This window comes from Aotus nancymaae, unplaced genomic scaffold, assembly GCF_030222135.1.
Source record: "Aotus nancymaae isolate 86718 unplaced genomic scaffold, 86718_ANA_hifiasm-v0.15.2.pri h1tg000011l, whole genome shotgun sequence".
Taxonomy (NCBI): Eukaryota; Metazoa; Chordata; class Mammalia; order Primates; family Aotidae; genus Aotus; species Aotus nancymaae.
The window spans coordinates 33,243,237-33,255,939 of record NW_026988422.1 but is presented as its reverse complement, the minus strand read 5'-3'; the positions used below and the strand labels follow the sequence as shown (position 1 = coordinate 33,255,939).

The 12,703-nt window shown below is 35.3% G+C and overlaps 1 protein-coding gene across 1 annotated transcript; it reads left to right on the top strand.

The window, feature by feature from the left end:
- Positions 1–10,361: 10,361 nt before the first annotated feature.
- LOC110569148 (olfactory receptor 4K1-like) lies at positions 10,362–11,297 on the top strand. The gene has a single exon (XM_021674946.2). The coding sequence runs from the start codon at positions 10,362–10,364 to the stop codon at positions 11,295–11,297; it is 936 nt and encodes a 311-aa protein (XP_021530621.2).
- Positions 11,298–12,703: the final 1,406 nt, after the last annotated feature.

Below are 12,703 nucleotides of genomic sequence, written 5' to 3'. Positions count from 1 at the left end.
TCAGCTATCTTGTTGATGTCACTTTCTCTTGCATCTTCTTGATTTAAAGTTTCTTTAGAATCCCAGAGTCTTCTCTGCATTCTCTTGGCAGACAAAGAACTAAAGAGTTAAGGCAGACTTAATTATTACTACCTTAGTCAAATTATTTATTTTTGTTGGTAAGAATAGGACATTTTATTGGTAAGAATAGGACATACCATCTTACTTAGAAGAAAGTTGACTAAGAATTATAGTCCCTAAAGGGAAGCTGTTTTCCCGTAACAGCTCTAAACTATAAAAGAGGAAAAGTAAGAAAATCGGTGGATATTTAGTTCCCTCTAATTTACCCTGTGTCCTATAAGCTTAGCTTTTAATTTCTCCATTGTAGTGGTTATCTCATCATCCTTTGCAGATAATTGCCTTTGTAAGTAGATTTCTTTACTAGGGAGAACTTCACTTTTCTTCTTTATCTACTAACATACTTCAGGCCTCAGATTTTTCTTATCAGCTCTTAAGTCTTTATCAAAGCTATTTAGATTCTATGGCAATTTGTTTAACCTGCTTTTTCCACTAGGACTGAGATATCTTCCATTTTTCTCATCATTAAATTCCCAGTATTAGCAGAATTTTTGAATAGAATACTTTATTAATACTTGCTGAAGAAATTCATGCCTCATTTAAAGCTGTTCTTTATGCTTTGAATTTTTAGTAAACTCTTTACTGTGTTGTAACAGAAACATAAAAAATCATAAATCACAAGCATATCTATAGCTTGATGAATTACCAAATGTGTTAGTTTCCTATAGTAACAAATTACTACACACTTGGTGGTTCATAAGAACAGAAATTATTTTCTCTTGGTTATGGAGGACAGAAATTTAAAATCAGTATCACTGCATCAAAATCAAGATGTTAACAGGGCCACAGTCCTTTCAAAAACTCTGGAGAAAAATCTGTTTCTTGCCTCTTCCAGTTTCTGGTGTTGGTGAGGATTCCTTGGCTATTGGCCACATCACTCCCACATTTTCAAATCTCTTTTCTCCATCTTTATATCAATCTACTTCTTTATGTATCAGATCTCTCTTAGTCTCCCTCTTACAAGGACACATGTGACTGAATTTTAGCCCAAGCTAGATAATCCTGGATAATCTCCAGATATCAAGATTCATAAATTAAGCACATCAACAAACACCACTTTTTTCAAATATAGGGTAAAATTTATAAATTTCAGGAAATAACTCATGGATAACATATGAGAGATTACCATACCTTCACTTGAACTCAGTCACATGACTATTTAATAGACTGATCTACAAAATACTACCAGTCCCTGAATTGTTCCTCCTTTTAAACTTTATATCAGTTTTTGACTTAACTGAAGAGTAATTAGTATTCTGACTTCTAACAAAATGGATTACATTTGCCCATTTTAGAATTTATATAAAGTAATACAATATGTTTTAATCATTGTCTGACTTTTTTCTCAGTATATGTCTATGTTTTGGTGTACACTTATAGTTTTTTTATTCTCATTGTTATATGGTAATCTATTTTATTAATATATTCTATATATTTAGTCTATTGTCGGTGGGCATATGGCTTGTATTATAGTTCTACTACTAGTAGAACTGCTACAAACATTTCACACATGCCTTTTAGTATATATTGTGTTGGACATAGAACAAGAGAATTAGTAGAATTAGAGTGTGATAGAGTAGTATATGTATATTCACTTTTGCTGTATATTTCCAGTTTCCAAAGCAATTGTATACATACATGTTTCAGTACTAGTCTGTGAGAGTTCCTGTTGCTCCACATCTTAATGAAAATCTAGAAGAGTATTACTTTTTCAGTTTAGCTATTCTGACATGTATAAATAAGTATTGCATTATAATTTCAATATTTATATGAATAATTATTAATACAGTTAAGCAAACTTTTATATACTTATTGAGCATTTAAATATCTCCTTTTGTAAAGTGGCTTATCAACTTTTTGCCCATTTTTCTATTGGTCTGCATAGAGCAGAAATTTTCGTTTTTATTTTTGTACTTTAGGTTCTAGGGTACATGCGCAGATCTTGCAGGATTGTTGCATAGGTACACACATGCCTTGGGGTTTGCTGTCTCCATCCCCCATCACCTACATCAGGCATTTCTCCAAGTGTTATCCCTCCCAAACCTCCCCACCCCCTGCCGTCCCTCTCCTAGTCCCCCACCCCCCAACAGACCCCGGGTTGTGATGTTCCCCTCCCTGTGTCCATGTGTTCTCATTGTTCAACACTCACCTATGAGTGAGAACATGAGATGTTTGGTTTTCTGTTCTTGTGTCAGTTTGCTGAGAATGATGGTTTCCAGATTCATCCATGTCCATACAAAGGACATGAACTCATCATTTTTTATTGCTGCTTAGTATTCCATGGTGTATATGTGCCACATTTTCTTTGTCCAGACTATCATTGATCAGCATTTGGGTTGGATCCAGGTCTTTGCTATTGTAAATAATGCAGCAATGAACAAACGTGTGCATGTGTCTTTATAATAGAACGATTTATAATCCTTTGGGTATATACCCAGTAATGGGATTACTGGTCCAAATGGAATTTCTATTTCTAGATCCTTGAGGAATTGCCACACTGTCTTCCACAATGGTTGAACTAATTTACACTCCCACCAACAATGTAAAAGTGTTTCTTTTTCTCCACATTCCCTCCAGCATCTGTTGTCTCCAGATTTTTTAATGATCGCCATTCTAACTGGCGTGAGATGGTATCTTAATATGGTTTTGATTTGCATTTCTCTAATGACCAGTGATGATGAGCATTTTTTCATATGTTTGTTGGCCATATAAATTTCTTTTGAAAAATATTTGTTCATATCCTTCTTTTGAATGGGTTTGTTTGTTTTTTTCCTGTAAATCCGCTTTAGTTCTTTGTAGATTCTGGATATTAGCCCTTTGTCAGATAGGTAGCTTGCAAACATTTTTTCCCATTCTGTTGGTTGCTGATTCACTCTAATGATAGTTACTTTTGCTGTGCAGAAACTCTTAAGTTTAATTAGATCCCATTTGTCTATTTTGGCTTTTGTGGCCATTGCTTTTTGTGTTTTAGTCAAGAAGTTCTTGCCTATGCCTGTGTTCTAGATGGTATTGCCTACATTTTCTTCTAGGGTTTTTATGATATTATCTTATGTTTAAATTTTTAATCCATCTGGAGTTCATTTTAGTGTAAGGGGTCAGAAAGGGGTCCAGTTTCAGCTTTCTGCACATGGCTAGCCAGTTTTCCCAACACCATTTATTAAACAGGGAATCCTTTCCCCATCACTTGCTTTTGTCAGGTTTGTCAAAGATCAGATTGTTGTAGATGTATGGCTTTGCTTCCAAGGCCTCTGTTCCACAGGTCTATATCTCTGTTTTGGTACCAGTACCATGCTGTTTTGATTACTGTATCCTTGTAGTATAGTTTGAAGTCAGGTAACGTGATGCCTCCAGCTTTGTTATTTTTGCTTAGGATTTTTGTTTTTGGCTATGTGGGCTCTCTTTTAGTTCCATATGAAGTTTAAGATTTTTTTTGCAGTTCTGTGAAGAAGGTCAATGGTAGCTTGATGGTGACAGCACTGAATCTATACATTACTTTGGGCAGTATGGCCATTTTCACGATATTGATTCTTCCTAACCATGTGCATGGAATATTTTTCCATCCTTTTGTGTCCCCTCTTATTTCCTTCAGCAGTGGTTTGTAGTTCTCCTTGAAGAGGCCCTTTACATCCTTTGTTAATTGTATTCCTATGTGTTTTATTCTCTTTGTAGCAATTGTGAGTGGGAGTTTGCTCATGATTTGGCTCTCTGTTTGTCTGTTATTGGTGTATATTAATCCTTGTGATTTCTGCATGTCGATTTTGTATCTTGAGACTTTGCTGAAGTTGCTTATCAGCTTAAGTAGATTTGGGGCAGAGATGATGGGGTCTTCTAAATATATAAGCATGTCATCTGCAAATAGAGACAATTTGACTTCCTCTTTTCTTAATTGAATACCTTTTTTCTTTTACTTGCCTGACTGCTCTAGCTAGAACTTCCAATACTATATTGAATAGGAGTGGTGAGAGAAGGCACCCTTCTCTAGTGCCAGTTTTCAAAGTAAATGCTTCCAGTTTTTGCCCATTCAATACGATACTGGCTGTGGGTTTGTCATAAACAGCTTTTATTATTTTGAGATATGTTCCATTGATACCTAGTTTATTGAGGTTTTTAGACTAAAGGGCTGTGGAATTTTGTCGAAGGCCTTCTCTCCAACTATTGAGATAATCATGTGGTTTTTGTTTTTGATTCTGTTTTTGTGATTGATTACATTTATAGATTTGCATATGTTGAACCAGGCTTGCATCTTCTGGATGAAGCCTACTTGATTGTGCGGATAAGCTTTTTGATGCTGTTGCAGTCAGTTTGCCAGTATTTTATTGAAGATTTTTGCTCTATGTTCATCATGGATGTTGGCCTGAAGTTTTCTTTTTTTGTTGTGTCTCTGCCAGGTTTTGGTATCAGGATGATGTTAGTCTCATAAAATGAGTTTGGGAGGATTCCCTCTTTTTGTATTGTTTGGAATATTTTCAGAAGGAAAGATACCAGCTCCTCTTTGTACATCTAGTAGAATTTGGCTGTGAACCCATCTGGACCTGGACTTTTTTTGGTTGGTAGGCTATTAATTGCTGCCTCAACTTCAGCCCTTGTTATTGGTCTATTCAGGGTTTCAACTTCTCCCTGGTTTAGTCTTGGGAGGGTGCAAATGTCAAAGAATTTATCCATTTCTTCCAGATTTACTGGTTTATGTGCATAGAGTTGTTTGTAGTAATCTCTGATGGTAGTTTGTATTTCTGTGGAATTGATGGTGATATCCCCTTTATCATTTTCTATTTCATCTATTCAATTCTTCTCACTTTTTTATTAGTCTGGCTAGTGGTCTGTTTTGTTGATCTTTTCAAAAAAAAAAAAACAACAACTGGATTTATTGATTTTTTGAAGGCTTTTCTTTTGCTAAAGTTACTTCTGGTTGTTTTTCTCTTGCAAATATTTCCCATCTACTCTCACACAATTTATCTCCTAGTAACCTTTGTAGACTATTTCAATAATAATTATTTCATGCAATCAAAAGAAACTATTTCTGATCACCTGAGCAAAACATAATAATTAGGAGGATTTACCTATTGGCATGTTTGATATTACATTTAGATAATTTGCCTTAGAAAATGAGCAGTACCATTAGAAGCCAGATAGCATGAAAAACAGTCAAGATTATACTTGCCTGAGGAAAACAGATGCTCATCGACACTGGGTCTTCCTTGATTCATCGCTGCTGAAATTATTTTACTATTGTGATAGTCCCTTAACTGTCTGTCATTGTATATCTCTGCTAAGATGTTAAATTAGACTGAACTTTTTAGAATTTTCTTTGTAGTCTGGATATTTTTAAACTTTAATTCATACGTGTGTCCATTTTTCTTGTTTATAAAAATTTGAACACAATTGTACAATTTTTTCCTCAACATTATGTTTTTAACCTTACATACTTATGCACAAAATATTTCTTAACAATTTTAATCATTGAATGTATTTCATCACACTAAAATATTATATTTCTCCACTCTCAAATTTATATACATATGTACTTAGGTTTTTTCCAGTATCTCTCTCCTTCATTCAATGCTGCAATATGTGTCATTGTGCATAAATGCTTATATATGTGAATGTGTTACTAATGGGTACACACACTCAGAGAGAATAGATGGGAAGACAGAGAGAAATACTAAGTAACAGGAAATCTTACCTTCAGTTTATTTACTTAAAGATGACCACTTGAAACTTACATCAGAACCTGTGGAGATGTAGAAAACTTATATAAAATATAGTTGAAAAAGTCTGTTGATGTATTTTGGGAAAGAAATAAATTTTTATAGGGAATGAGAGCTTCTTTAAATATTTGAAGAAACATAATGTCGAACTGCTAATAGATTTTCTCTTTAAATTACAGGCAGTAGAACCAGTGGAGCATTGGTTGAACTGTCTTATGAAGTAGTGGGCTCCTTGTGATTGGAGGAAACACCCTAAGGAGAGGTGATCATTTTTAAGATTGTGTGATTGTTTTATTAACAGAAAGTTAGGAGTTGAATACTGGAATACTTCCGTTGCTGACTGATACTCAGTTAAAATCAAGCAATCTTTTGCTTTCATATGTATCTAATAGTTGGCAAAAAACAAACAAACAAACAAACAAAAAAAAAACAAAGAAACAACTTTTTTCTCTTCCATTCCTGGAAAATTATTTTGTAAAACATAATTATTCCCACTGAAAGGTGACCTCAGATCTCTAAAGGGTGATTTCTTGCTTCACCAATGAAATCAGTTTTCTAGAATGATGTTAAAAGGCTTTATATTGTATTGCCTTAAGATATTGTAATTGCTCGGCTGAATGCAAGAGGATTAGAGCCCTCACTACCTCAGGATATTACCTGAGAGGCTTGCTTCCCTATCGCAAAGTGTAGGGAACCAAGTTAAAATGGATCAAGTCAAGACTACATTACAAATATTTTCAGCATGAAGACTTACAGCAGAAAGTGGGAAATAAAAACTAACTAGAGGACACCAAATTGGAGAAATAAGGAGGAAGTGAAAGACTTAGAGCCCTTTTAAAAAGTGTAAGTATTTTATATTCATTGTGAACATATTGTTGCACTAGAGAAAAGTTAATAAGATCTCTTACAGATGCAAAATCAGCAACTAGAAGATAGCAAAGTGGGAGTTATTGTTGTCTCAGTCAAACTGAAAACTCCCTCTGGAAGAAGAACATTCCTGTTCTTCACTTCTCTGTCTGTATGATTCTTCCACTGCAGTGGTTTTGGGCAACCCTGATAAGAAGAGGATCAGAATCTAATAAACAGAGGAACATATGTTACAACCAATATCTGTCTCTTCTCTGACCTTTTTATGCTTTCTGATCAGTGACTATATAGTTTAACAAACATTTGTTGACTATCAAAATTTGCTTCAAATGAAGAAAGGTATAGCTATACAGAGTAGAATAATAGTCAGTAGGATATTCCTTATTGTTTGCTTTGGGGCTTAGAGGGAATCAAGTATTATACGTTAAAATAAAGACAAGAAACATGATTCATGCTTATGATTTCAGAGTTCTGTTGACACATTTTATAGATAGATATTGATGTAAAAGCAACCCTTTTATATCCAACTTGGTTTTACACCAAGAATAGGGAAAATTTTTTTATGGTGTATTTCGGGATCTGAAAACACTCCTATCTCTGACTTACAGTGGCAATGACAAAATGAATGATTCAATAATGGACAAGCTTCTGGGTGCTCTGTGGACCCCCAAGGAATTCTGGGTGACTTTTATAAACGCTATATGTTTCCATAACTGCCTCTGCACTTAGAATTTTAGAGATGAAACTAGCTTTAGAGATAACCCGGTTCTACCTTTTAAGCTCAGTCACACAGCTAGAAAGTAGCAAATGTTATTTGTCTATACTAGTGGGTACTTCCCTTAATTATTAAGAAGAAAATGGGATATAACGTTGGACCTGATCTGTTTTACTTGCATTAAAAAAATCATAAGAAGTTAGTTTGGCGAGGAATTTCTAGCAGTTTCCTATATTTAAAAAAATTAAGACTAAAAACCTAATCACTTATTAGATATCAAAAAGATATAATTTGTGGGAAATTTGGATATTTTAATAATATATATTTTTTGAAGATAAGATGATTTTTGAAAAAGGAATAATACCACTAACATTGTTTAACGTTGTTGTTAATCATGTTTTATTCTCTTTCTTCTTCCTTCTCCTTTTCCCTCTCTTTTCTTCCTCCTCCTGTCCTCCTCATCTCCCTCTTTCTCCCCCTTTGTTTTCTTGAACACTGTCTTTCATCTCTATATCAATCCCCACTCCCATGTAAATGCCTATTATGGTCCACTCTGAAATGTAACAATGGACATCGCCATTTCACATGTTAGAAAAGGAGTTGAGAAAAGTCAAGGAACTGTTCATTTCATGACAAATTTTAGGAGCTGAGATTGAATCCAAGTCTGTCCCACTTTAGAGCCCCACCGCTCTGTTCTATCATTCATAAGATTTAGCTTTGTTTGTCCAAAAGCATCTCCCAGTCTACTGTAGGAGTCATAACTACAAGCATACAACTTCCTAGTACTGTAAACTCAGGAATTTACTTAGTCTAAGCTTCTCTGTGCCTCAGTTCCCTCAATTATAAAATGCATTGTGAGCATCAAATGAGTACAAATGTCATATGCTTACTAGACTGCTCAGAACATAGAAATTGCCATAAACATTATTAATATTACTATTTTTATATGAAGCACATTTTCTAATATTTGCTATAATAGACATATGTGGAAAATACTGTGTGATTCATTTAAGTGGCAAATCTTATCACAAATGACATTTCAATTACAGAGTATTTTTTACTGTAATTATAATGGTTCGTTATTATTATTGTATAATGACCTGGTATATATTCTTTACTAGTAGTAGTAGAATCTAAATTGTTTTGCACGCTCTGTGTCAAGGATAATTTTTTGCTTAATAACCTATAAAAATAGTACTTTATTCCATTAAATATATTTAATAGGTTTTCTACAATGAGTTGAATGCTATAAGTCATCCCTGATGGTGTCAAATTTTATCTTTTAAAATTTATAACTATAGCTCTTTAGGAATTTTTTTTTACTCTTACAAAGGGGAATATCTTTCTTTTTCAATGTTTCTTTGCTTCCTCATTTCTCCTACTCATGTATACACATGATTAGACATGCCGGCATTGTCCCAAATCTTCCACATGGAAATGAGATCCCATAATGGAAACTTGCAGTTAGGTCAGTTCATGCCTCATTGATCTGTTTACATTCTTGAGTAACTTAGGTTTCCACAGTGAGTTGAATATCAAAAAACATTTAAGAAGCAATTTACATACTAGTTAACTTTTTTTTTCTGATAATTTATTATGCATTTGAAATGAACCAAATGAGGTATTTCCAAAAGGACCATTCCTGAAAGGTGTTAGAGATTTTGACAAATTCAAGTTTGTCAGACAGGTATAGAAAGTGATGAAAGACAGTCAGAAGAAAGAGGCTGAAAACACATTGTTGTTTGTTGTTTCATTTATAGTTGATTGGTTTTTATGTGACAGAGTGTGAACTTTGATTAACTGTTTGTTAAAAGTTTGAAAGGAAGTGTTCTTGACCTTCAGAGAAACTTTCAGGTGTCACCATTGGCTCTTCCTTCTCTATTATGGCAAATTACTTCTATTGTTTATTTGTTTCTTTGTTTGTTTTTGTTTTTTGAGATGGGGTTTTGTTCTTGTTGCCCAGGCTGGAGGGCAGTGGCATGATCTTAGTTCAGTGCAACCTCTGCTTCCCGGTCTCAAGTGAGTCTCCTGACTCCACTTCCTGAATAGCTGGGATTACAGGCGCCCACCACCATGCACAGCTAATGTTCTTATATTTTTAGTAGAGAAGGGGTTTCACCATGTTGTCCAGACTGGTCTTGAACTTCAGATCTCAGGTGATCCACTCACCTCTGCCTCCCAAAGAGCTGGGATTACAAGTGTGAGCCACCACGCCCAGCCGCTTCTATTGTTTCTGAAAGTACTTCCAAGAACATTATGATTCTCAGTTCCATTTAGTCTTGTGTTTAAAGCTAATTGCATTCATGATTTGCTCCTGATTTATCATTTGTAATTTAATTTTTATAGTTCCTTAGCATGCCCTCTCCTCCAGCCAGGACACTCAACTCACAGGTTTCTGAATAAAGTACATCTTTATATTTTTACCTTTGTATCTTTATTCCTGTTATTCCTTATGCCTGAAATAATAGACTTGTTCTTCATTTCTGGCTACTTAATTTGAAACTGTAAAAAAGTAGTTTTAGCATGAAGAGTTAGCATGAAGTTTTATTTACAGCTTGAAGTTTTAGCTTGAAAAGTTATTTAAGGTAAAGCTTATATTATCACTTTGGCATAATCTAATCTTATTAATATTTATGCTGTACTGTCAATAATACTTTCCTGTTTCTGATTTTACATTTCAGTTTTTTTAGTATGTGTATTTTTTATAATTATGACAAGAAGTTATGTCTAATCCTGTTTTTCACACACTTTCAACTTTCATAGCAGTCATGGGTGTTAAATATTAGTCAATTGAGTATTTACATACATCAATATATATAACTTAATTAAATTGACTATATTTCTTTTGTTTATAATTGACTATTTTCTTTTGTTTAATAACCATAAGTTTTGTAATGCCAATCATTGTGATATTTTACTGATTTTTTTGTTTGTTTAGGTAACTGCATATTGAATACATGGCTCACACAAATGAATCGGTGGTGTCTAAGTTTGTACTTTTGGGACTCTCTAATTCCTGGGAACTTCAACTTTTCTTTTTTGCCATCTTTTCTATAGTCTATGTGACATCAGTGCTAGGCAATGTCCTAATTATTGTCATCATTTCTGTTGACTCCCGTTTGAACTCTCCTATGTACTTCTTGCTCAGTAACCTTTCTTTCATTGATATCTGCCAGTCTAACTTTGCCACCCCCAAGATGCTTGTAGACTTTTTTGTTGAGTACAAGACTATCTCCTTTGAGGGTTGCATGACCCAGATATTCCTTCTTCACAGTTTTGTTGGGAGTGAGATGATGTTGCTTGTAGCTATGGCGTATGACAGATTTATAGCCATATGTAAGCCGCTGCACTACAGTACAATTATGAACCAGAGGCTATGTATAATTTTTGTGTCTATTTCCTGGGCGGTGGGCATTCTTCATTCTGTGAGCCACTTGGCTTTTACAGTGGACCTGCCATTCTGTGGTCCCAATGAGGTAGATAGCTTCTTTTGTGATCTTCCCTTGGTGATAGAGCTGGCTTGCATGGATACATATGAAATGGAAATTATGACCCTAACGAACAGTGGCTTGATCTCACTGAGCTGTTTTTTAGCTTTAGTTATTTCCTACACCATCATTTTGATCAGTGTCCAGCGCAAATCTTCCAGTGGGTTATCCAAGGCTCTTTCTACACTAACTGCCCACATCACAGTGGTGATTCTTTTCTTCGGGCCTTGCATTTATTTCTATGTATGGCCTTTTAGCAGACTTTCTGTGGACAAATTTCTTTCTATCTTCTACATTGTTTGTACTCCCTTGTTGAACCCCATCATCTACTCTCTGAGAAACGAAGATGTGAAATCAGCCATGTGGAAGCTGAGAAATCATTATGTAAACTCCTGGAAAAACTAGGGATCACTATGAAGGAGCATAAATCCTGAATTAGAATGAAGACCCTCCAGTGTATCACAGTGTCATGCCAACCATCTTTGTAGAGATATGGGTTACTGAGTTACAGAACTGATTTCTTGTTTTAAATGTAAGGGAATTTCATCACATCAAGTCACTCTCTGGTTCTATTTAAATATAATGTTAACTATTTTTGCATTGTTTATCATTCTCTTTTTTTTTTTTTTTTTTTTTTATTGCATTTTAGGTTTTGGGGTACATGTGAAAAACATGCAAAGTTGTTGCATAGGTGCATTCATGGCAGTGTGATTTGCTGCCTCCCTCCCCCTCACCCATATCTGGCATTTCTCCCCATGCTATCCCTCCCCAACTCCCCCCCCCCCGCTGTCCCCCCCACTCCCCCGCAACAGACCCCCGTGTACAGTGCTCCCCTCCCTGTGTCCATGTGTTCTCCTTGTTCAACACCCTCCTATGAGTGAGAACATGTGGTGTTTGGTTTTGTGCTCTTGTGTCAGTTTGCTGAGAATGATGGTTTCCAGGTTCATCCATGTCCCTACAAAGGACGCGAACTCCTCATTTTTAATGGCTGCATAATATTCCATGGTGTATATGTGCCACATTTTTCCTGTCCAGTCTATCATCGATGGGCATTTGGGTTGGTTCCAGGTCTTTGCTATTGTAAACTGTGCTGCAATGAACATTCGTGTGCATGTGTCCCTATAGTAGAACGATTTATAATCCTTTGGATATATGCCCAGTAATGGGATTGCTGGATCAAATGGAATTTCTATTTCTAGGTCCTTGAGGAATCGCCACACTGTTTTCCACAGTGGTTGAACTAATTTACACTCCCACCAACAGTGTAAAAGTGTTCCTATTTCTCCACATCCTCTCCAGCATCTATTTTCTCCAGATTTTTTAATGATCGCCATTCTAACTGGCGTGAGATGGTATCTCAATGTAGTTTTGATTTGCATTTCTCTAATGACCAGTGATGATGAGCATTTTTTCATATGTTTGTTGGCCTCTTGTATGTCTTCTTTTGTAAAGTATCTGTTCATATCCTTCGCCCATTTTTGAATGGGCTTGTTTGTTTTTTTCTTGTAAATCTTTTTTAGCTCGTTGTAAATTCTGGATATCAGCCCTTTGTCAGATGGGTAGGCTGCAAAAATTTTTTCCCATTCTGTTGGTTGCCGATTCACTCTATTGACTGTTTCTTTTGCCATGCAGAAGCTGTGGAGTTTGATTAGGTCCCATTTGTCTATTTTGGCTTTTGTTGCCAATGCTTTTGGTGTTTTGGTCATAAAGTCCTTGCCTATGCCTATGTCCTGAATGGTTTTGCCTAGGTTTCCTTCTAGTGTTTTTATGGTGTTAGGCCTTATGTTTAAGTCTTTAATCCATCTGGAGTC

Coding starts and splice junctions, on each gene's coding strand:
- LOC110569148 (XM_021674946.2), top strand. CDS start 10,362: ATGGCTCACACAAATGAATCGGTGGTGTCTAAGTTTGTACTTTTGGGA.